Raw genomic sequence first — 26126 nt, forward strand, 5'->3', positions numbered from 1 at the left:
GAAAAAGGAAGGTGGACCCAAGGTTAAGCTGCGGAATTCGTGGAGTTTGTTTACCAACAAAGCCCTCAGTTCAAACAAATTTACCGATAATTAAATGTTTACAAACAAACTCACTGAACCTCACCGCGCTCTCCTTGCCTACTTGCTGACAAAGTAAGAATATCTTCTGTTCTTGGGTGGATCATTTGATCCCAAACATCTAGGACAGGAATACTTGGAGAGAAAACAGTGGATTTCTTCACGACGCATTTCCTGACTGGCTATGGATGCTTCACGAAGTACCACCACAGGTTCGGTCATGTGGCCTTGCCTCCCTGCCCGACATGTAGTGACATGGAAGACACACCCGAACACGTGGTATTGTATAGTCCAAGATTTGAAGAGGATCGTGTCCAAGATAGGTAGATCAATAGGTATAACATTGCGCTTAACCTCAATCGACAGAACCGTGTAAACGCAGGGTCAAAAATAGTTATGAAATTTCGAACGATATGTATGGGATTTGAAACAAAATTACAATTTAAGGATAATTGAGGGGTCTTATTGTTCAAATAAGTAGTCAGTCACATTCTTTGAAATAACTTGTGTATAGAGTGTCTGTCCCGGGATTTCCCGGTCGGGAATTCCCGGGAATTGGAAAAATTCGTGAATTCCTGATTCCCGGGAATCATAATTTTATTCCCGGGAATTCCCGACATGTATAAAATTTGTTCTCTAAAAGCCTCCGGAACCATGCATTTTGCAAATGTAGTCATACAAATCTCATTGAGAATATGCCGATTCCTGTGGCAGTAGACATTTTGCAGTCATGTGGTGCAATTTTTTTAATTCAAATAGATAAGTTTAAAAAGATTATATGTATGTCCACACCGTTTTCATTAAACGAAAACCCACAACACTTCGAAAAACGTTTGAAAAATCGCGCAGCATGTAGTCTTTTCTCGAAAGTAACTGGCTTTGAAAGCCAGAAGAATCTCAAAATTTAAAATTGGAAAGTACATCGTTTTTTTTTAGATGAAGAGCAAATATGTAAAGTGTTCAGAAAACGAAAAAAAAAGTTGAAATAATCAAACAAATAAAAAGATTTTTTTATTAACCCCTTATTCCATGAATGAATTCATCATTTGACTTGTTCAGGTTATTTTATAGTTCGTTTAACTGTTTATAATTGATCATTGAGGAAAACAGTTTGATTCATTTGATTAAAAATAAGTTAAAAAACATTATGAAGATTACGTTTTGAACAAATTATGGGCTTGCGTGCATGGAAGGTTCGATAAGCTATACATGTTTTATATGTTTTTGAATATTTCCCGGGATCCCGGGAAACAAGCCACCAGATTTCCCGATTCCGGGAACGAGAAAATGGCCGGGAAATGGACACTCTACTTGTGTATCAATCAGCTAAATTTATGCTCAAAAGCTTTCAGTATTCTGACTGTGAGTTAGTTTTTTTTGGCGGTTTAGCAGTGTTTCAGCAAAATATTCGAATTTCGGAATGCATTTTTTCAAATGTAGTTGTAAAAATGTGCTAAAAAAATGACTAGTTACTACTTGTAATGAATGCTTCTTTATTTTAGATACTACAAAATTTAAAAAAATCATTAATGATGTATTTTGAAATGAGCCATTTTTTTAACTCAATAAGAAATCTACGTTAAAAATACGCTTTCCATGCACTCAAGAGTCTAATTCATTGTAAATACTTTGGTGAACATTTTTATATTTTTTGCAGAATTTTAAAATCAGTAGTTTTACTAGAAAACTTATATTTAAAAAAATTTCATACATTTCTGTGGAATTTCTATAACTTTTTTTTGGTTAGCCTACTAATACATATGCAAGCATCGGAGTAGCATACCGAAATAATCTAGCTATTCTGGATCGTGTCAAACATTTTGGCCGGCTCCAACTGTCAAACACCTGTAGGCTTCATAAATGGAATGACTTTTATCAAATATTTCATACACAAAAGTTTTAAAAACAATCTTGATTTTTTAGGTCTCTCCGACCAGTTTTTGAATCGGTAGGGTGGCCCAGATTCTGGAACAAGGGAAGGAATGAAGCGTGAAAATAGTTGAAAAGGTTGGATCTCACCAAATTAGTCTTTGTTGTCCCGATCAGGAGGGAAAAACTAAATTATATCAAGATAAGATATTTTGATACTAATATTTTTCCTATCTAAATGAGTTATTATTCAATACTCGTAGGATGTTAAAATATCTCAAATTATATCAAAAAGTCTATGCGATCATAGCTGAATTATATCAATTTAAGATATGCTCCTTACAAGATTATATCTCGTTCAGATAGCATAGTTTGATATTGGGCAGAACCAAACCTATCAAAATTATAACTTATCAAGATATGAGTGCTTCGAGAAAATTTTCTAATGGAATGTCAATAAACCACATTATTTGCTAAACCCGATCAGGAGAGCATATCAAAATAATAACTCAAACGTATCTCACCAAGATATTTACATTTGATTCAGTTATGATTAAGTACTCAAAATTTTCGATTTTAAGTTTCTCCAATCTGAATAATATCTTATTCTGATTAACAAACTTGAATGGGGTTCAGCTCATATTCATTGATCAAGATTTTTTTCGGATTGTGCTAAAATAAAATAATTGTATCTTATTTTGATATACGTTCAACTTTTTCTGAAACACGGACATCGAAGTCAACGGTTCAAACCTTACATTAACGAGTTTCGCTCAAAGGATTCATAAAATTGAATCAAATTTTTGGGAAACCAAAAATGGGGCATGGTTTTATCAAATAATGTGGTTTATTGACATTCCACTAGAAAATTTTCTCGAAGCACTTATATCTTGATAAGTTATAATTTTGATATAATTTGTTCTGTCCAATATCAAACTATGCTATCTGATCGAGATATAATCTTGATAGGAGCATATCAAAAACTGATATAATTTAGCTATGATCGTATAGATTTTTTGATATAATTTGAGATATTTTAACATCCTACGAGTACTAAATTATAACTCATCCAGATAGGAAAAAAATGAATATCAAAATATCTCATTTTGATATAATTCTGTTTTTCCCTCCTGATCGGGAAACCAAGCCCCATTTTTGGTTTCCCAAAACTTGGATTAAATTTTATGAATCTGTTGAGCGAAACTCATAAACGTACGGTTTGGGCCGTTAACTTCGATGTCCGTGTTTCAGAAAAAGTTGTACGTATATCAAAATAAGATATAATCATTTTATTTTAGGACAATCCGAAAAAAATCTTCTTCATTGAAAATGAGCTCAACCCTATTCAAGTCTGTCAATCAGAAAAAGATATAATTCAGATTGGAGAACCTTTAAATCAAAATGTTTGTGTACTGAATTATAACTGAATCAGATGTAAATATCTTGGTGAGATACGTTTGAGTTATTATTTTGATAGGCTCTCCTGATCGGGGTATTCGACTAGGAACCTCCTTCTCTTGTCCGGACCGGCTGTCGTTTAGATTCCTTCTGCACTCACAAACAAAGCACAAACCACTCCGAGAACTTCCGCCGGTCACTAATTCAATTATTTTCCACTGTTTAGTTCCAAAATTTCTAGTTTCACTTGAATTTAATGAATTTTGTTTATGGATGAAAACAAAAACCCTTGCGTCGCCCAAAAGTCATGGCTTACTCCCCTATACAAAAGTGGCTCCCATTCAAAATGATAAATTCATTAAATCGGATACACAAACAATCTTTGACTGAAAGAAACGAGATGATTCATTTCTTTGAATTCATTCTGCCACTTTCGAAACAGGGTGGAGTGGGTTTATTTAAAATAATTGTAAGTAAACGACAATGCTCGCACAATTTTGGTCTGGTTTTGAACAGAAAAATATTTGAGCATCACTTTTTTTTCTTAACAAGAGATGTCCGTAGAAACTCAAATGGAAATACATTTATTTATTCATCTAGTTTTCTCACGATATAACTTAATGAACATATATAATTCTTAAAATTCACTTGGTCCAACCGTTTCGCCAGATGACACTCCACTTTTTCTAACCACCTCGCTTGTTTCGCCCCTGATCGTCTTGGAAATATAACTCGACCCGGATAATTTTCAAGTGATTTTCATCGATAAGAGCAAGTTAAACTAAACCAGATGATTTATTGAACCGAAAGTCAAAACACGGTCAACAGACGTCATTACTGCAAAAATTCAACACTCAGTATCTCCCAAGAAAATTTAGATAACAAAGAATGTTGACTCTCCTTGGAAGCAATTTCCTCATTTTATCCGATCCAATATCACTTTTTCCATTAGAAACCATCATAATATGACAATTTTCTCGGTAGGTATGCTAGATAGAAAATGGGAAATAACTTTCAATCTGTCTCCAGACAGATTGCTCTGAGCCTAATAGGGATTCTAGATTGATGTTATCGAGTTGAAGTTGTGGGTTCGAATCCATTTGTTTTTTTAGAGGATCCTATCTGAATCCAGATCTCTCCAATTGATAACTGCTTGTCATCAATAAATTCTTCATCATGTAAATTTTCTAAACAATAAATAAACCAAGCTCCTCATGGAAGAGAGATATTTCACCGAGGGAAGTATTGGAAGTTGATATTTTTACTTTCGTTCCAGGGACGAAGACGATTGCTGAGCTAGGAGAATTTTCTCTGCAATTTTCTACCATTATTCTATTTTCACAGCAGGGAAGAAAAAGCGAAATGAGCTCAGATAAAGGGAAATCTAGTTCAAAGGCATTTTATTCATTATTTCGATTTATCCGGCAATTCCCAAGTGGTTGATGATTTTTTTTAAATGTATCAAATATTTTGATTCGTTTGACTCTGTTCAAACATTTAAAAGTGTTAATTATAACGTAGAATTAGAAGGATTTATGTATTTATTATAATTTACAACTAGTTTATAAAAAGCCTTCTGCTTTTACAATGTTTAAATTTGCCGAAGATATTCGTTTCATTAGAATAGTAGGGAACAGGCAATAGAATTATGTTTTGCGTTGTATAATTTCTTCCAAAAACTTTAATTTTATTTAAAAATTTAAAAACAATTGAAGTTTTTCATAAAGAATTTTTTGGTTTGTACCACGGATCACGCCAAAATTAGTTGACTCTAATTGGAATAGATAATCTTCGAGCAGCATCAAATGATTTTTATTGTGATGTTCGGGTAACTTTAAGTTAGTAAAGAAATCTCGAGAAGCCCCACATCAGATGCGATGTCCATGGAAAATCCCTGGTTTTCAGTTTGTTTTGATTTGATTGTTCCATATCTTCCTTCGATTCCATTCTGTGCTGTCGTGGATAATGAATTAAACCGAGTGGGACGAAATTCATAAATACACACAATGTAAGCAAAGGAGCCTGCAAAGGATCATGGCTTTGGACCGTGATGGGAATTTTTCCAACCGATGGAAAAGTTTCCACCACGAGTGATGGAAAAGTTTTGTATCAGTCAAAGAAAATGCAGAGATGAGTGAAAACTGATTGAACATAGTAATGAAATTGGCACAAAGAAAAATGAAAGCCTCAAAATATAGCAATTAAAGATGTGAATGAGTCTTCAAAAAAAAAAAACGGTTTGGTAATGTGATTGATTTATCACGTTTTTCTACGCCGAACAATCGCTTTTGCTTGTTTTGAATTAGAGCTCGAAAAAATGTCAAGTGGATTTAGATTAGGAAACAATTTTCCTGTTGATGATAGTCGGAGCTCGAAACGGAAGATTATGGTCTATCCGGTTATCGAAAAAGAGGGGATTATCCTGGCAAATGCCTAATGGCTTCCAGTAAAAGGAAATTACTTACCAACATGCGATAGGGAGGAAAGTTCAGAATCTGGAAACGAAACAAAAACAAACAGAAGATAAATAAATAAATCGAATTGGAAAAAAATAAATAAATTTTATTAAAAATCAGAGGAGAATTTCAAGTACAGTACTTGAAATGTAGATAACATAAAAAAACAAAAACTGTGAAAACAACTTAAGTTTTAAATAAATTTTAACCCATATGCTTAATTTAAAAGATGAAAAATTACATTCAAGTGTGTTTTTCCTGGAATTGGGGAGTAACCGGTGGTAGCTAAAATTTTGGATTTTTTTTGCGGCCCCAAGAAGCGTTTCGCGAGTGCGTTGTAAAGATCTATGAACTGCACAAAAATCTCGGAAAAAGGATACAGTACATCATTTTAAAAGTGAAAATGTGGCGGCTCCCATTGTTTACCATATCCTAAAATCCCCAACTGCGGTCCTGCTCGTCTTGTTCCTACCGGATACGCAACGAACACCTGTTTTGCAGGACAGCACGGAGAAAAAAATGACAGTTGTTCCTATTGTTTCAGCTGGTTGCACCAATCAGTAAAGTGTAGTTGATTTTTCCGCATTCAACTATAAATATAATAGCCTAAACTACAAACTACTGATTGCCCTTACGCAATCAACTATAAATATAATGGATTCAACTGTAAATGATATGATTGAATCAACTTTAACTATGATAGATTGAACTACAGTTGTAAGATTGATTTTCGGCATTCAGCTAAAATTATAATAGATTCAACTACTAACTGCTGATTGGCCTAACGCAATCAACTAAGTATGCAATAGATTCAACTGTAATAATATAGTTGATTCAACTTTAAATATGATAAATTCAACTACAAATGTATGATTGATTCTAGGCATTGAACTATAAACATAGTAAATAAAACTATATATCTATGATTGATAGTGCGAGACTTGATTAATTTTTTCTAACGAATTGTATTCTTACAAAACATTGAGTATTTCCAGAAAAGCGTGCGTGGTAAGCTTTCACAGCGGAAAAAAGAAAAAAAACACAACGGCAGGAACCGGCAGGTAAGATTGAAGAATTTACATAAACTTAAACTATCCATAAATAACTTTACTTTTTTTTCTTTTCTAGTTTTAAACTAAATAGCAGAATCCCGAAGACCTCCTTGTCTACTTGTTCCGAGAGCAAAAGTTGCTGGACATGGCCCATAAACGAATATCAAGGTGGTGTTATGAGGGCGAAACTGGTGGTGCTGCCGAAGCCAAAATGGGTCATCTGGACAATCCAGGCGGAAGTTTCTTTGCCATGAGACCTCGATCAATCAAACGGAAGCGGGGATCGGCTGGTGTCGAGGAAAATTAAAACCAAGTGCCCAGCATAAAAGCATATTATTTGTAACAGATTCAAACGACATGTTCCCAACTATGGCATCCTGCGAAATATGGTGAGTTATGTTCCTTTTTTAATTTTCAAAAATTATAATTAGTTTTTTCCTCCAGGATACTTTTCCGATCAACCCGACCGATACCAAAGAAGCGAGAGCTCGGTATTTAGAAAACGTTCCTGTGCATTCTTATCGGACTCCTTCCCGTAGCAGCAATAGCAAGTCTGGGGAGGAAGTAAGCCATGGAACAAGTGTTTATAGTAGAGAAGAATATATATAAGAATATATAAGAAAGAAAGTCATCAACAATAGATATGATGTCTTCTAAAATAAGCATATGTTGAATCTACAATATCCATTGTTGATCTCATAAAATCAATCAAAGATATTTAATTGAATCTATTATATTTACAGTTAAATCAATTATACCAGTAAAGTTGAACTTCCCATATTTAAAGTTAAATGCACTACATCAATCATACGATTTTAGTTGAATTTATTATATTTATGGTTGAGTGCATAGAATCAATCATACAACTATAGTTGAATCTATTATATTGTTGAATGCAAAATATCAATCAGAAAACGACTATAATCGAAACAAAAAAAAAAAATCTATTATATATGTATATAGTTGAAATCTTCAGATTAAATATAGGTCGAATATTATTGGAAAAACTATACTTTATTTTCCGTGAGTCGTCCGGCAACTAAAACTAAAACAGGTTGAGCACCACTGATTTTCAAGGCTAACTCTTACCCAGAACACAAACACGCAAAACCCAAAACTTGTAGTTATCACAATAATTAACTTCCACAAGACATTTTGAAAACCTAAGCTACCCAGCAAACATGAAATCGTAATAGAAATGATAATCCAAATCGAATATTGATACATTTTCCATAACAATCGTAAACACGTTGTTATTGCGTGATTTTCTATCGTTCATATACGACAAGCTTTGCACAAAAAAAGTTGAATCGGATAGCAGTTGAGTCAACTCGTAAATATGCCTCCAAAAAGTTAAGAATATGCTAGTTTGACATAAACGATTTGAGTGAACTGATTTACGATAAATGGGCGGTCCTTCAATGGACACTCTATTCGGTCTCTCACTTTCTTCCTTTGACCGGTTCGTAGAAAGCAAATCCACCTATAGAGCTATAGCGTGGATGATATCAACTGTTGTGTTGGCATCGTGGTAAGATATCGGACGGTGGACTCGGAGGACTGGAGTTCAAATCTCGGTCGGGGATTTCTTTTTTTTTTTCATTTTAATCAAATTACTAAGAATCGTATATTTTGCTTTTTGTGGGGATATTGAACCGTTTTAATCTTGTCATTGTAGATATATCGCCTCCACTTTTGTAGCTATATGCTATTTTGGTAAGTTTAATACAATCTTTTCTTCTGGTATATTACTTTGAATAATTTTGTTGTTCCTGCGATATACCTTATTAAATGTTTGCTGGGTAGCTAAACATTATCTACTCACGGGCCTGTTTCCTACCATAACATCCAAACAATAGCAACAATCATATTGTAACGGTCCGTAGTAGACAATGTGGTAATATTCGTAGATCTCCAATACATAATTTGTTCATATATTGGGTGAGTGAACTGGAAAACGCCGGTAAAATGGAAAAATCCACCCGGAGGAGCTTATTGTTATTCTGACAGTCGTCATGAGTTGCCAATGGTGACTTTCCTAACTGGTGGTGAAAATGGAGTTTTCTTGGGATATCAAGAAGAAAAACTGGGCCCTTAGCCATTTTAGATTGGAGTCGTTCGGTTGGCATTTTTAAGAAGTAGCTTGATAAAGTCTCGGATTGTGATTTCAAAAGGCGTTTATCATTACGGTCTTCGATTATTCATATTTTCGGTCATTTCAGTACGAGCTAGTAGTTTTGCTCTGTGGTGTACCCGGAAGTCGACCCTGGATCGATTCCAGTCCAACCCCAAACTGTGGAAGTTATCCGGCGGTGGCTTAGTGCGCAAGTGGAAGGAAGATTCTATCGGTAAGTTGACCATTTTAGTTACCCAGGGTGTTACAAGCTTCGAGCACATTTTATGCAGCGGAGTTCTACGGATAATACCACAGAGTCTAAGTTCGTGTTACGGCGCTATTTTCTTCATTTCGCCAACCCGATTTTGTGTACTTTCGTTGGAAGCCCACCCCTGGGAAGAAAGTTCGGGTTTAAAGCGACTTCAGCACATCAACTTCTTGAGTTGTTGGCGCTTAAGTGCTTGAAGTTTATTTGCGCAAATTTTGCTCAGAAATTTATTTTCTTATTTCACAAAGTGGGTGTGATAGCGAATTAATAAGGGATTATTGTTTGCTGTAGGTTTTTTTGCCGTCTTATTTCAGCTTTAGACTCTGGAAAGAATCGTGACGGTACAATATCACAGCTCGGATGCACAGGGATATCACAGCTGAATCTAGGACGGCACAGGTGCATCACGGCTTCATATCACAGAGTCCGGTAGGAAATGTCTCCAATCTGGCAACCCTTCCTGGCTGCACTGCTTCGACGGGCGTACTACAGGTGCCCGGAGCACCTCCGATGACTTCCAGCTGGCTCTCACCACGTCCACACCTTACTTCCGCAAAAAACGGGACTCGCAAAACCAAAATGGCGAAAAAATTGAGTCCCAAAAAGCGATCGGCTCTTAAGCAACGCACAATGGGGAAAAAAATGTATTAACCGCGAAGAAATTCAATATCTCTCCTTCTAAACGAAACAAATCCATGAAAATGTACTTTCCTTAAGTGAAAATGTCCAGAGAATCAATTGGACAGACGCCGCACGAGCTTACGAAAGCAAATATAGTGCCTTTTAAACCCCTAATTCTCCTATATTTTGTAAACAATTCAGAAGAAAACTCATTTAGACATGAAAGTTTTTAACAAAAATAGACCAATCTTGAACATTTTTTTCTGAGAAATCCAACGGAGGCCATTTGAGCCTCCGCACGCTTCGAAAAATGGGGCTATGGGCGTTTTTTCCCTCAATTCCCCTATATTTTTCAATTATTTAAGAAAAAACACATGTTCGAACTTCCAAATTTTGATCCAAATGGGACGTATTATGTGTAAATTTTTCCGAAGAAACCAATAAAGGCTGTTTGAGCGACAGCATGCTTTGGAAAATGAAGTAATGGCAGTTTTACCCTCCTAAATTTTTAAATAGTCCAGAAAAAGCACGTTCGGACTTGAAAATTTTGAACCAAGAGGGACGAATCTTGTGTAATTTTTCAAGGCTATGGCATATGGCTGTTTTTACCCTCAAGTCCTCTACATTTTTGAATAATTCAAGAAAAAAGCCTTTTCGGACTTGAAAATTTTGAACCAGATGAGACGTATCTTAAGTGATTTTTCCGAGGAATCCGATGAAGGCGGTTTGAGCCACGCACCGCAAGGATTGGAAACTGAAGTTATGGCTGTTTTACCCCCAATTTCCCAACATTTTTCAAATAGTTCAGAAGAAGTATGTTCGGACTAAAAACTTTGAACAAAATGGAACGTATCTTGTGTGATTTCTTCCGAGGAAACCAACGAAGCCTATTTGAGCTACCGTACATATTGAAAACAGGAGTTATGGCTGTTTTACCCTCAATTCCCTTACATTTTTTCAAATAGTTCAGAAATAGCATGCTTGGATTAGAAAATTTTGAACAAAATGGGTCCTATCTTGTGTTATTTTTTCCAGAGGAATCCAACGAAGCCCATTTGAGCAACGGCACGCATTAGAAACAGAAATTATGGCTGTTTTTTTCCTCAATTTCCCCACAATTTCCAAGTCCGAATATACTTTTTATGACTGTTTGAAAAATGTAAGGGAATTGCGGGTAAAACAGCCATAACTCCTGTTTCCAATGCGTGCCGAAGCTCAAATAGGCTTCGTCGATTTCCACAATTGGCACAAAAACCATGAGCAGAACCATGAGCACACTCGGTTCCACAGAATAAAACAAAAATCAGATTTTTTAGTACAAATATTAAATTTTCCCATACAAACCAAAAAGTTCACTCATGTAAACGTTACTTAAAAATTCTGCAAAAATCATGGATAAATTTTGAACCAAAACAAAGCTTTTAAGATACCAGGGTTTGAGAAATTCAAAAATGACCCCAAATTAATTCAGTCTACTGAGCCATGCCTAAAAAATTTGGATTGAGAATATCAAACTTTCTAGTTCAAAATACACTTCAGGACTTATTTATCTTCAAATTAAATTTTACGATTTCTGACTTCAAACTTCAGAGATTCATCCAATTAATTAAGGTTCTCCAAATCTGATATAGAAGGCCCTAAACTGAACTGAGCGAGTAAAACAAATTCTTAAACTAAGAAATACATTTCAAAATTTTAACGTATCACTTATAACATATCATTTAGAAGATTTTAAATCTTAGTAAATCAGCGACAAACGCCATTTCCTATAAAGCATGCGAGCCTCCATGTGATTGTTTGTGGTTTCGATTGATCTTGCTCATCGAGTAAACCGATACCGCGTGGAACGGGGTACATTTCCTAGTTGGCACCGTGCAGTGCCACATGTGCTCAAAATCTTTCACCGCCATCGGGCGGAAAAGACACCTGTAAAATACACGCGCCCTGAAGCTGATCGCTGTTCAGTGTTGCCAGATTTAGTACAGAAAATTTGATTTTCTTACTGGCCTGTTATTTCCGGATAAACGTTAAAACATCAGGTATCACGTCAAGGCAGTGTAGAAATACTGTCTGTAGTTTTGACACCGAACAATTTCCGAAATTTTAATAAAAATCCCTAACAATGGTTGAAATCTCGGTAAAAACGATGAAATCTCGAAAATGTAATACTGTGATCAAGTTTCCAACTATTTTAAATGTCCAGCATCTCTGATTGCTCGTATGAACGATCAATTAGACCGATTGAAGATTGACACAAACAATCCCATTGAGAGAGAGAAAAAAAAACGCTACGAATGCCCTTCCTCAATAGATGCAATCCAATGATGATGCATCAAGTTACCTTATCTTAATCTGGTTGGTTATCGCAAAGGAAAATATTCGTTCAGAAGGGTTGTAAAATCCAAAACTTAAGTACTGGTTCATCAAATGAACGAATATTGCTGTCCGAGGAATGCCTAAGTGGTATGTAGTTCAAGTGCCGAATAAGCGAAAGCTGCAAGATAACATTGTTACCGGAATTTCGTCGGTTGATGATTAGCATGGATCATGGATTAAATGGATTTTTAGGGCTCTCTGTGAAGACAAGCTTATCATTTGCCGGGAGCGTGGCATTGAATCATTTGTTTTCTCGATGACCTGGAAGCTCTCGGTTATAATTAATTTCAAATTAATAATTTTCAAAACATTGAACTGACAAAACAGAACAGTCATTTAAACTTGAAATTTTAAAATTTATCCTATACCTATGCACGTTCATCTGATCAGAATTCAACAATTCTCGTAAGAACAAGACGCAAGACATTAACTAAGATAACTTTCCCGGGGGGACTTCCTCCATAAGGACATTCCTCGCAAGAACATTGATGATTTTGATAGGACAATACTATAACGTTTCCTGAACGAAAAATGTGGACCTAGTATAGAAAAACTTAGTTAAAAAAAATGCTAATCAATAGGTAAGTCAAAACCTTTGAACTGCAATTTTCAGCTTCGAGAAGCTGATTCCCATGATAAAATTGAATAATAAGAATATTTAACTTGTTCCTAAAGAGCAAAAGATGCTCTAAGAAGCGATTACCAGCAGGCCTCCGTAGGTTGTTTACGATCAGAATCTACGGTTCTGACATTGATACTGCAAATTGCATGTTAAGAATAGTATAGTATAGTACCTTAATTTTTCAGAAATCTAGAATGTTCCTCACGCAGAGAAAACTTGGATTTTGAAACAAAACAAAACTGACTTTGATCCAAAAAATTCATTTTTTCGATTCAATCTCCTGTTTTCTTTGAATCAATGAATTATGGTTTTGTTTCAAATGAATAATTTTTGAAAGAAAGAATTAATTTTTCGAATCGAATAATTTTGGACTTTGATTCTTTGATTCAAAAGACATGGTTCAATTGCATATTTATTTGGAAACAAAGTAAATTTTCTTTCAACCAAAGAAAAATGTATTCAATGCAAAGTAATAATTTCCTAAAATAAAAACTTCAAACTTAGAAGGTTTTTTTGCATTTACCAAGAAGAATTTGAAACGAAAAATCGGTTCAAGTTTGGCTGGTCGTGTGAAAATGTGGATCAGAGTTAGCTTAGTTAGCAGGATTCAGGATAAAGTTTGGTAATTGTATATGGAATTATGGAATTAACACGCAGAGAAAACTAGGCTTTTGAACCAAAACAAAAATGATTTTGTTTCAAAACATTCATTTTTTTGAATCTAACTCCTGTTTTATTTGAACCAAAAATTTTTGTTTTTGATTCAAAAAAATATTTTTTGAAACAAAGAATTAATTCTTTGAACTAAATATTTTTGGATTTTGAATTTATGCAAATACTTTGATTCTAAATAAATGTTAATTCAGCTTATTTCTTTTAAAACAAAGTCAACTTTTTTTGAACCAAAGGAAAATGTTTTTTAACTTGAAGAAATGATTCCTTTAAATAAAAACTTCAGCCTTTGATTCAAAAGATATTTTGATTTGCCTTGCAAGAAGAATACAAAACCGAAAAATCGAATCAAGTTTGGCCGGTCGTGTGAAAGTGTAGGTCAGAGTTAGCTATATTAGAAGGATTCAGGATGAAGTATGGTAAGTATGTTAATTAAAGAGTGAATATCGAAGATTTTCTATAAGTGATTGCGTTTTTACAGAACCAGAGCCGAAGGATGGTTTCCGTGGATGCCTCAACCGAGATGAAAGCTGCGCACGATGACACCGCTCCAAATCCAGCGGTCAGGTCGATAAAAATTTGGACCGGATCGATTTTAGTGAACTAGTTTGTGGCCAAGTGTTTCATCTGTTTTAAATAAAAATAAATTTAACATATAAATTTCTTTCTTTTTATTTTTTGAAATTCCTAATAGGAATTTCAAAACAACAGGAAATATGTCCTCCAATTGGAATGAATGGAAAATGGTTCAATGAACCAATCTTTTTAAATCTAAATCTAAATAACATTGTGGCGAACGAAAACAACTTTGTATTAAATGAAACTGTTTTTTGTTTCAAAGTATTAAGATTTTGATTCAAAGATTTTTCAAAAGAAAAATTCTTTGAAACAAAGGAAAATGCTTTTGAACCAAAAGATTTTTTATTTGTCCCAAAACCAAAGGAAAAAATCCTTTGTTTTTGCGGCACTTTCCTTTGAAATAAAAAACCTTTTCGCTGCGTGAAGGAATTAAGGAATAAATATTGAAGAATTTCAAATAAGTGCTTGCAATTTTACAGGACCACGGCCGATAGATGATTTTCCAAGTCCCTGGATGCCTCAACCGAGGTGACACCGCTCCAATCCAGCGATCAGGTCCACGAAAATTGAGTTTGTGACCTAGTGTTTAATTTATTTGTGAATAAAAATAAATTTTATTTTTAAAATCGTTTCTTTTTATTATTTGAAACTATCCTAATAGGAATTTCAAAACAACAGAAAATATTTCTTCCAATTGGAATAAATAGAAAATGGTTTAATAAATAAATGCTTTAAAATCTAAATTAAATTACCTTGTGGCAAAACAAAGCAACTTTGAATCAAAAGAAACTGTTTTTTGTATCAAAGTACTAGTATTTTGGATCAAAGATTTTTCAAAAGAAAAATTCTTTGAAACAAACGAAAATTCATTTGAAACAAAGAAATTTTTATTTATCCCAAAATCAAAGGAAAAAATCCTTTGTTTTTGCGGCACTTTCCTTTGAAATAAAAAATCTTTTCGCTGCGTGCTGGTTATGCTGAACATAAATCTCCCGGTATAGAAATCCTAACTTGAAAAATTTGCATCGTTTTCTAATTATTTGTTTGATTCCGCGATGAAATCTAAATCAGAAATCAAAAACTGAACCACACTTAGGATCTAAGACGTAAGTTTTATCTAAGTCTGTGGATTTTAATTGTAATGTGGTCTGAATACGGAGCCTATAAATCTGAGGTCGAATTCTGAATCTTAAATTCGAATTCAGTCGTAACTGCTGCACGTATCTGATTATAAATTTGCATTTAACGCTCTGAGATCTGAACTCATTCTAAGCCTGTAAGCCAACAATAATTAAATATGAAAATGAAATTTTGTTTAAAATTTAAAATTGACTTAAATGTCCTTTAGATTCAGGTTATAATCATGAGCTTAATTTGTGTTTCCGTCAACTGGAGTAACTTAAAACACTTTTCAACTTTTGTGACTTCTTACAAATTATATCCACAGATAATCATCAAAAGTTTTAAGGTTGGTGGGACATCAAATTGACGTGGTCAGAAAAATTATTGGTTATTGGGGTAACTTCCAACACTTTGATTTTAATAAAAAATGAAAATCTCATGAAAACGTATGAAAATTCATAGTTTTTGATAAATTTGTAATGCCTTAATGGCCACGAGGTTACAAGGTGGCTCTTTAACTTGTAATTTGTTGCATGTTACCACTGATAACTATTATTTAAATATTAATTTAAAAAAATGGTGATAGTCCTAAACACATTGTGGTCGGCAACCTGCGGCTCGCGAGCCGCATGCGGCTCTTTGGAAGAGAAGATGTGGCCCTTTAACGTCAATTTCAAATAATATTTCAGTCAAATTTATGCCTACTTTAAACTGTGCTATTCCAACCAATAAGCCTTACCATGTGGAAAACCTGAAGCAATTTTGTTTTGTATTGAATTAAAATGACAAATATGACTATCAAATTTAAGTTTGAAAATAAACATTAGGACAAGAAAGAAAAAAAATCACTCAACCAGAAATCAGAAATACACTAAAGTTTTTCAAATAAAAAAAAACTCATATTGAACTTTTCTGAGCTTCTCTTCAGATTCTATTGAGACTCGTTTGAGACTCTTTTGAGACCCTATCAAAATTATTTTAAGATTGCATGGATACTCTTTGTAGACTGTTCTAAGAACAATCTTAAATGCTATTTTCAAAGCCATTAGACGCTCTTTCAGGACTCTTGAGACTCTTTTGAACTTATTTTTTTTTAATTCATTGGGGCTATTTTAGGACTCGCGAGATTGGTCTGAGACCGTTTTTTAAAATGATCTAATACTTTTTTAGGACTTCTTGAGACTCACTGAGGGAATTTAGAGGCTCTCTGGAGCCCTTTCTGAGACTCTTTTGAGTTTTTTTTTTTACTTTTTTTTTACACTCTCAAGCTTGTTGTAATGCTATTTTCAGAGGACCATTTAGTGACTCTCTTAAATTTTTACAAGATTGTTTTGAGATTTTTCTGACTGTTTTGGGGCTGTTTTAAAACTCATCTGAGTCTCTTCAACTGTTCTTTCAGGACTCTTGTAGACTCTTAAAGACTATTTAAATTATTTTGAAGACACTTTTACAACTGTTCTGAGACTCTTTTTTTGAGACTCTTTAAAAAAATTTCGAGACTCTTTTTGAACTTTTCCAGAGAAGATTGAACTTATTTAAACCCATTTTGAAGATTTGTTCGACTGTTTTTTTTTATCTTTTGTTGTTCTTTTCAAATTTGCTTCAAACTCTTTAGAGACATAAATTAAGACTCTTTCAAGACTCTCTTAAGACTCTTTGATGTCTTTGATGTGGAGCTCTAGAAATACTTTTCTGAAAATACAAAGACTCTTTGTAGCAATTTAAATGTGAGGATCTTTAGAATCAAAAAACAAAAGTTGAGTATATCCGCTGGAACGCTCCTCCGTTCTTTTCTGGGAAAAACCAAAACCACATTGGTTTGTTTTCGTTTCTATTTCCCTTTTGGTCGGTCAATTCGCATACTGAGAACAATAGCGTTTTGACAACCAATGATCATCGATGATGATGACAACAATACAAATGTTGTCATCATACACGATCAACTTAGTCAACACAGCATGTGGTTCAGAGTAACCCAGCAGTGTTGGCAGTTAATTCTGAGAGGATATCTCAGAATCCTATAGGAAATAAGAACTGATTCTGAGTTTGAGAATCATTTAGTTTTAAGCGACAAGATGATAATCGCTATAGGATTAAGTTATTATATAAGGACTTGACGAAGGAAATAAACAATGTTTAACTCAATTCCAACACAAACCTGCGTTATTCTCTCATACTTTAACACAGTTCATAGGCAAAAAGGTATATACAAATATTTTTTCGGTTTTTTATATTAGTTTCTCAAATTTTACGAAAGAAAACCGCAAGCTTCATATGAGTTTTCTCAATCAAAACACAAAAAAGTATTTTTATATGTATTTTATTGAAGGAATGCACCCACAACTTTTTCTCAAAATATGTTTTACTAAATATTTTGGTTTCACAAAACATTTCTGAGTCCCTTATATTGAAGATTAATTGTTTGGCAACCATGTGGATGACCACTATAAGTTATGATTTATGCTTATAAATATGAAAAAAATTGTTGCAAAATGCTCATAAATTTCATCAAATTCTCATTTTAAACTAAATGAAGGGAAAGAACAGAAAAAAGTCTATTGTGGTTTAGGGCATGCTGATTTTTGATTTTGAAGCTTTAGTTTGTAAAACAGAATTGCAGAACAGTATTGCACAAAAAATCAAATGAATTTTTAAAACTCTCTTTGGAATCAACCCTTGGCTTTCAAAAACTAGTGCTTCTGGAGACAAAGCATGAAAACCTTGTGTTATTTAGGCTTTTTCATCGAAATTGGGAGTAGAAAAATTTAGAAGTTTTACAAATACATTTCATTGCAACTAACAAATGTGGCTCATTCGAATATTAAAATTTTGAAAAATTGTAATTTTCGGCTCTTCTGACTCAAAAGGTTGCCGACCACTGGTATAGGATAATCAAACCAAAATAACGTTTGTTGGTGATTTCATTCAAGCCAATTTTAGAATGAAGTAAAGTGTTAATGTTTATACATCTAATGCTCGATTTTTTAAATTTTATATAAACATTCAAAAATTTTAAAAGTAACAGCATTAGATATGAGAAACAAAGTCATTATCATTTTGTAATCATTAAATGATAACTTGACTACATAAAATGAAAATACAATTTGAATAAGTGTTGTAGTTTACAAATATTGCATCTAACCTAAGTGCCAGAATTTTTCGCAAACGTATTCGGCCGGAAAAATTCGGGATATTTTATCTTTAAACCTAGCAAAATCCAGGCCTATGATTTGAAAAATTTTAACCCTCAAAACCAATATCGGGGCAAATTTGGCCAAATCCCAAGAACTATTCAACATGAATTAAAAAGAAAATATTGGAAACATCGTTTGAAACATTAGAAGATTTCAAATTATATTTCAGGCTTCTAAAAAAGCCATCATGTTTATTTTGATAAAAATCCCTCAAACAATTTCAGTTTTTGGACGCAAAAACCATATATTATACTAATTTTCTCTGAGTTTTTTTTGTTGGACTTTGCGACTTTTCCATAATTTTCTACTTAATATCCGGGCAAGTCCGGGTAAAACCGGGCCATCTGGAAAGCTTAATCTAACCCCCTTGGTTGGATTATGCCCCATTTAACAGAAATAAAAATAGCCTTTTCCTCCGTAAATTTTTAAGTGTTAAAACCTCAACTCCACTGCTTTGACATACTTTAAATTTAAGATTGAGATTCATTGAACAAAAAAAAAAAAGTTTTAACTTTGGAGTTTCCTTTTCAGCTGATCTGTATCATCTGTGTATCATCTGAACAAGTTGGAAATTTTTAAAATCTGAATCTATTTAATAGAAGAAAACTTTCCACAGCAGTAGATTTTCTTTAAAAATTTTTTCAATCATAACATTTTCAGTTTCTTAGGTTTTTGGCAAACAATAATCTACAATATCTGTTAAAAAAGCGGCCTGATTTTTTTTTTCAATAAATTGTTCAATAATTTTTGTTTATAAGAAGCCATTTCAACATTTCTGTATAATTCATGTTAGCGGTTCGATTAGCGGGATTGTATCGGAAAACCTATCCAAAACAACTATGTTTGATGTTTACTGTTCGGCACAATCTTATGACCATTGGCTTAGAAGGCATGCGCTCTACCAACTGTGCTTAGGTCTGATCCCCAACTTCAAGGTTAGAGGAATGAGCAACATTCCTTTAATCTTTAAAATGCAAGTTAAGGTTTTTTAAGGCATATTTCTCACTGCATGGCGATTGAAAACGCCTTAAGGTATACTAAATCTTTTGGATGACAAAAATGTTACGATGTGCGTTTCAAGCTTGCTTAAAAGGTTGTCTGAAATATTGCTTTCCTGTTCTTGGCATTAGGGTGACATTGGAATTTTTTTCTGAAATTCATACTCATAATGTGACATTTTAACTCAAAAGCTCGCCATAAAGAGGAGAAGAAGAATTAAAAAAAAACTTATAGTGTGAATCTATGTGTTATTTTGTGATAAAATTAAATTAGAATTGAATAAAGTCCAAAATTAAACTGAAAGTTTTATAAAGATGGAAGAGAACTAATGGGAACAAGTTGTGAAAAATATGAGCATAAATCTTTATTTTCAACCTTCAGTTTCAATAGAATAAATGAAATCAGTTGTTTGTTTTTAATATATCAAAACAATGAGATTATAACACTAACAACATTTAAAACAACAAGCATTCTCATCCATAATTGTACAAAAAAATCATGTTTATTTGCTGGTATCATGACGACTGCATTTTATTTATTCATTCTTCACAACCAAAGATCACTGAATGTCAAGAATTGGGATTACCACTTTATCTCTAAATTGAAAATAATTTCAAAAATATTCATGTTCAAACCTATAAAAAAGTAAACTTAAAATCTTACAAGGAAAATTTTTGATAGCATATCAACATAGTTTTCACTCAACCGACCCGAGTCTAATGCGCCTTTGGGTATACTACAAAATGAACTCCGACAAACAAGTTTTTCAATTTCGGATTAACTTGAGAGCAATGTATAACGCAAGATTTGGCCAACGGACGGACGTACGTTGGAAATCCGATTAACATTCATTTTTCGCTTCGTAGCTTGGAAGTAAAAAAATTTAATAATTGCAAAAGTGGTGCAAAGTTCGTAGAAAACAAATGTCGTTGTGCAAAATATAGAAATTTGAATAAGTGAGTCCTCAAAATTGTATGGGTGTAGTTTTTGACATTTTCCAACAGTTTTAAAAAAAAATGTTTAGTGTCTCTTGCCGAGTTCAGAGATCAGAATTCTAAATGAACGATATCAAGTTTCGAAATCGTTTCTCAGAGTGCAAGCCCCATGTTTCACTAAATAAAATAAAACGTTTGATAGATAATCCATGGAATGATCCTGTAGATTACAACTTATTTTATTTGTCCTAAGCGTTAGTCATTAGACAGTCATTTCTCCTACATTCTACTATTAATAAAATTTGAACTAAACTAAAACAAAACTAAAATCATTTGACGAGTTTAGTTCAAAGTAGAACTGCTATACCCGGGAAGCTGTTATACACTTGTACAACAGCTTTTGAGCAAGAAAGCACACAATTTTTGTATGCAAGATCTGGTATAAAAGAGAAATATACCAGTTTCTCACTAGCTTCTAGAAAGAGCAAATAACGCACTGAACTTACCGGTATCATTGAGTAGATCCTGTATGTTGTTGGCATCTACGTCACTCCCCTCTCCGCCGGCTGAAATAAAAGAGAGAGAAACAAGAAAAAAGTTATACATTAGAAAAAAAAAACTTGTATGCAATATTAGTTAAGGTTGTGCGGTAGCTATAAATGGATGTACGGATACCCAACCGCCATAAAAACGTGCTCCCACAGCTGTCGGAAGGCAGATTTGTCTCAACCCTTGCCCACATCTTTCTGCGAGACGTATACATAGGCGTTATGTGTTCAAGTTCACGATCACGAGTTGAAGACAGAAATGCGTAGCCGTTTCAAATGAATGGGAAAATTTTTCGTGAATGATGATTCAACTTGTTATATCGCCGCTCAATAATTGAGCCGGAGGGGATTGAAACGTGGTGGAACTTGTAGCATCCCACTGCAATCAGTTTGATTTAAAAAGAGATTAAAGATTCTACAGAAATAAGGGCGGTTGATGCTTGTGCAATCACGTTACAAGCTTTTCCGTGTCAGCTATCAATGATGTGCGTAAAAAGTGTTGGCGAAACTAGGTGATAGATGTATTACGTACGTTTGAATTGAGTAAATTTGATATGTTTGTAATTTCAATTCATTGTTGTGTCATTTTTTGTACTTTATTTGTTTTTGATTTAATAAACAGGCTACTTGACCAAGTTTGAATTTTTTAGAGGGGCTTGGAGAGCCAAACAAAACTTGAGAAGAGAACTTAGCCATTTTTCAACTAACGACGGAAGCTCGATCGTTCTAGCAGTTTATCATAGGGAAGCATTAAGATTATGATACCTTCTCTAAATGCCGAATAATTTCAAGCCGTAAAAAGTCATAGAACAATTTGCTAACTACATAATGCATTTACTACATCCAAGTGCACCCCTCTAGCTAAGCAACTGATGAACATAGCCCTACCAAGCTGTTTACATGACTCATTGAACGTTAGGTTATTCTCACAAGTCGTCTGGTGAAAATAAATTATTGCGTAGCAAATAATATTTTCCTGAAATAATGGCAAACTTTTTAAATAGTTGTTGTATGTAATTGAACATAAGTTCAGGGACTTGGTAGGCTGTGACCGATAGAAGCTGACACGTTTTTTTTTCTGACAGCAAAACTTTGTAGAATTTCAAATGTTTCAAAATGTTATTTGTTTTATGAATTTTATGTAACTAGTGTTGAAAATATTACTTTGTAAGAAGTGGTTACTGAAGTTGGAGAAGCAGCGCTTACAGGTGGCCCACCGTAGAATAGCGATGAGGTTTCCCAGATCCCTTGTGCATCGGAGTTCGGCGTTTGATAATTCTTTGGTGAGGCCAACCCTTTTTCACTTTTGAGAGTTTTCTTATTTTTGTAAATTCACCTTTCTTTTTACTAAGAGGTGTTACTATAGAATTTTTCTATCAATTGGTTGCATATTACAAAACAAACCCATAAAATCTAACTAATCCAGTCAAATAACACATGTGATCAGTATAAGTATCGTAAACTGGGGGAACTTCGATCACCGGGGTAACTTTGATCAACATGAAATTTTTGCAGATGATCATCATTAGTTAAAATATCTGAAAACTTCTTAATACGTTTGAAAGCCTATAAATTGAGTTACAAATAGCTAAATTAGTTTTTTATCAAAAGATTTTTTATGTTACTTACAATGTAATATCAAATTCTTAAAATATCTGGTTTTTGAATGGCTCACAAACAAACATCGCTCCTGATCAAATTTAGGCATTTAGGAGGAAATGGGTTGTTTTATGTGAAAGTTCAGGGAGCCCGATCAGGAGAGCATATCAAAATAATAACTCAAGCGTATCTCACCAAGATATTTACATCTGATTCAGTTATAATGAAGTACTACAAAATTTCCGATTTTATATTTCTCCAATCTGAATTATATCTGATTCTGATTGACAGACTTGAATGGGCTTGAGCTCATTTTCAATTATTAAGATTTTTTCGGATAGTCCTAAAATTAAATGATTATATCTTATTTTGATATACGTACAACTTTTTCTGAAACACGGACATCGAAGTCAACGGCCCAAACCGTATTTTTATGAGTTTCGCTCAACAGATTCATAAAATTGAATCCAAGTTTTGAAAAACCAAAAATGGGGCATGATGTTAGCAAATTATGTGGTTTATTGACATTCCACTAGAAAATTTTCTCGAAGTACTCATATCTTGATATGTTATAATTGTGATAGGTTTTGTTCTGCCCAATATCAAACTATGCTATCTGAACGAGATATAATCTTGTAAGGAGCACATCTAAAATTGATATAATTTAGCAATGATCGCATAGATTTTTTAATATAATTTGAGATATTTTAACATCCTACGAGTACTAAATAATGACTCATTTAGATAGGAAAAATATTAGTATCAAAATATCTCATCTTGATATAATTTAGTTTTTCCCTCCTGATCGGGAGGCCGAAAAAAAAAGAAATGTTTTTAATTTTTACCCCTAGATGTATATGCAGCAACATTGTCCATCTATTGATTATAAAAGCTTTTCAAAAAAAAAAAAAAAAACGGTTAAGTCCTTAACAAAATTACTGTTATTAAGTCTATGCCTTCTGTGCTAAATGGCACCATAAAAGTAGTTTTGAAGATGTTGAGGTATCTAAATAAACCATAATGATCCAAGTTAACCCGAAACTCGAAATCAGGTTTTGTAACAAACATTTTATTGTAACCTCCACTGTCTTTTGAATTTACTGTAATCAATGATCATGCTTTATTCTCCTCACCCCAGTAAGTTCTAAAACTTTAGGGTTACGAAAAAGTAACCCCTTCCAAAATATTCAAAAATTAATGAAAAAAGTGATCAAAGTTCCCCCAGTTTACGGAACATAATATTATTGTTTGATGGAAATTTTAGTTAGAAAAAACTATCTAACAACGTAGTAATTCAAAAACCTTTAGCAGCTTACTTTGTATCAAAAGACTTTTTTGTTTCACCTAGCTCTTGAATAATATATCCTTATTATTTGAGAAAATTTGGGTTTAATTTTAAATCTCGGAAAATAAATTCTGAATCAAAGATAATTCCAACGTACCTAACATCAGCATAAAAATATTTTCTGATTTACTTTCCTTATGCATGAAAAGTTACGCTATTTTTAGTGAGAAAAGCATAAAGTAAACAAATGTGAATATTTTGTTTGTTAAATCTGAAAGTCAAGAGTGGAGTCATTTTTGAGTTTTGTTAAACAATTGGAAATAATCATACTTAGTAAACATTCCATTTTATCTGTATTTTTGTCAATATGAATAAGGGAACACACATGTATCTTCCGAACTATCACTGATGAACCGGAGGTTCACCATTTTCAACAAAAATTCCATTGAAATGCACAGGTTAATTACGAATGTCACAAATATTTTTTACTTTGATTTTTAAGGTGATTGACACTTGATGGCAGGAGACTTCGACGATTAAAACTTAAAATATACCAAAAATTATGATAAATTGGAATAAATTATTACGACCATGTAGTCATTGCTGATATTTTTTTAAAAGTGTTTTCTATAAAAATTCCATTTCACAAGAATTTTATTTGGAATTGTTAACAATGTTATTTGGGATTTTTTGTCAAACTGGCTTTACCAAAAAAAAACGAAGCAGGTCTCAAAACCGAAAAAAATGAGAATTTCGATTACAAACTTTTAGGACCATAGGATAAAGCTTTAGGACCATATGAGCTCAGGATTTTCAAGGCCACGTCGCTAAAGTCGTTTATAATGATGTAGCGAATCAAAATTCTAGCTACATAGTGAAAAAATCGTATAAAATGTCGTCTGAAGTTAGTTTAAATCGGATGTCATAGAAAGTCCGCAATGTTTGTAAATTTTGAAATGACTTTGCTCTCGCGTGGGCTTTAAGTGAGAATTTTCATCGTCTTGTTCTTTCTGCAACCAGCACTGCAACCAGATGGCTAAAAATCAGATGGGAATTGAGTAATATTGACCAATGAGAGAACGAGAAAATATTGTCGCTGGCAACGATTTGATGTCTATGAGAGAAAAATCTTGCGCTCGAATACAAATAAGTTGTCGTATAACGCCTAATTAATGTAGTTTTCGTCGTTTTAGAAAGAAATCAAATATAATTATGTATATTGCCTCCACTTTGTATGGAACGTTTATCAAAAAAGCATAAGAATAAAGCTACAAAAATGTTTGCTGGATTACCATCGCTGAAATTCATGCCATATTACTTTAACCCTCAAATACTCAGCGTGAGATTTGTGGAGAGACGGTGTACAGCCGGTCTCTGTAATATAAATCATCACATGTGCTGCACTCAGGCTTAATTTTGCTTAGCTTGACCAAAAAAAGACAGTGAACTTTTTCGCTCCTAATGATTGTGAGTCGATTTTAATTGAGCATTTCATCATCTTCTGCTGAGAGAGCGCAGATAAATTTTTCTCTAACGAATGATCATTCTTCTACTGACAGAGCACTGTTGGTGTGTGACTCTGAAATCACGTGGACAGCTAAAATGCGTGATTGGATCGCCTTTTTCTATGTGGAATTATGGAAATTGGCCCCAGCATTTGTCAAATTATTCAATTCGAAAAATCTGAAAAAAATTATGTCTATACTGGAAATACCAAAACAGCTTTTTTCATGAAATTTCATAAAAAGTCATAAATTGACGTGGTCTAAGGGGATGAATTATCATTAAGGATGAAAATCCCGAAAAAAAAATTGGCATAAAAGTGTAAAGAACAGAGTAAAACTTTTGTTTCAAAACAATTATACCAAAATCAATTACAAATCAGGTATAAAACAAAATCTAAGCTTATTCGACATTATCGAACATTTAAGTTGAAGCTCAGCTTTTATTTCAGTTTGTTTTGAATCTTTATAATTTTGAGACATTGAACAATGGTTAATTAGCATCAAAACTTTGTTCGGTCGTTATTTTCTCAGCCAGTACCTAACGGAGATGCTTATGAACATTTCTCTTTGCGAGAATGAAATTGGTTGACTACGTGATTAAAATGCTCCCAACAAAATGTGGGCTGCTTGATCGCTTTAAGTGTGAGAAAGTATATTTTCTCTCAGGCGTTTGACAAGCAAATGAGAAAATGTGAGCAAAAATCAAGAGATTCGAAGAAGCCTGGTTGTGCTTCCTCTCCCTCTATCGACTACGTGGACTTCGCCGGCGTCATTATTGGTTCATATTAAAGATTAAGATTCTCAAAACTATACAGTGAGATTGTGTTATTTG

At 33.6% G+C, this 26126-nt stretch overlaps 1 protein-coding gene across 1 annotated transcript in view; it reads right to left on the reverse strand.

The window, feature by feature from the left end:
• LOC129738147 (optomotor-blind protein) overlaps positions 1 to 26126 on the reverse strand; it is a 310401-nt gene that overhangs the window by 171366 nt on the left and 112909 nt on the right. Inside the window, exons 3-4 of the mRNA XM_055729331.1 lie at positions 20864 to 20923; positions 5811 to 5840 (exon numbers count right to left, since the gene is read on the reverse strand). Coding sequence (XP_055585306.1) covers positions 5811 to 5840; positions 20864 to 20923 — 90 coding nt within the window. The remainder of the gene's footprint in view (positions 1 to 5810; positions 5841 to 20863; positions 20924 to 26126) is intronic.

This window comes from Uranotaenia lowii, chromosome 1 (genome assembly GCF_029784155.1).
Source record: "Uranotaenia lowii strain MFRU-FL chromosome 1, ASM2978415v1, whole genome shotgun sequence".
Lineage (NCBI taxonomy): Eukaryota > Metazoa > Arthropoda > Insecta > Diptera > Culicidae > Uranotaenia > Uranotaenia lowii.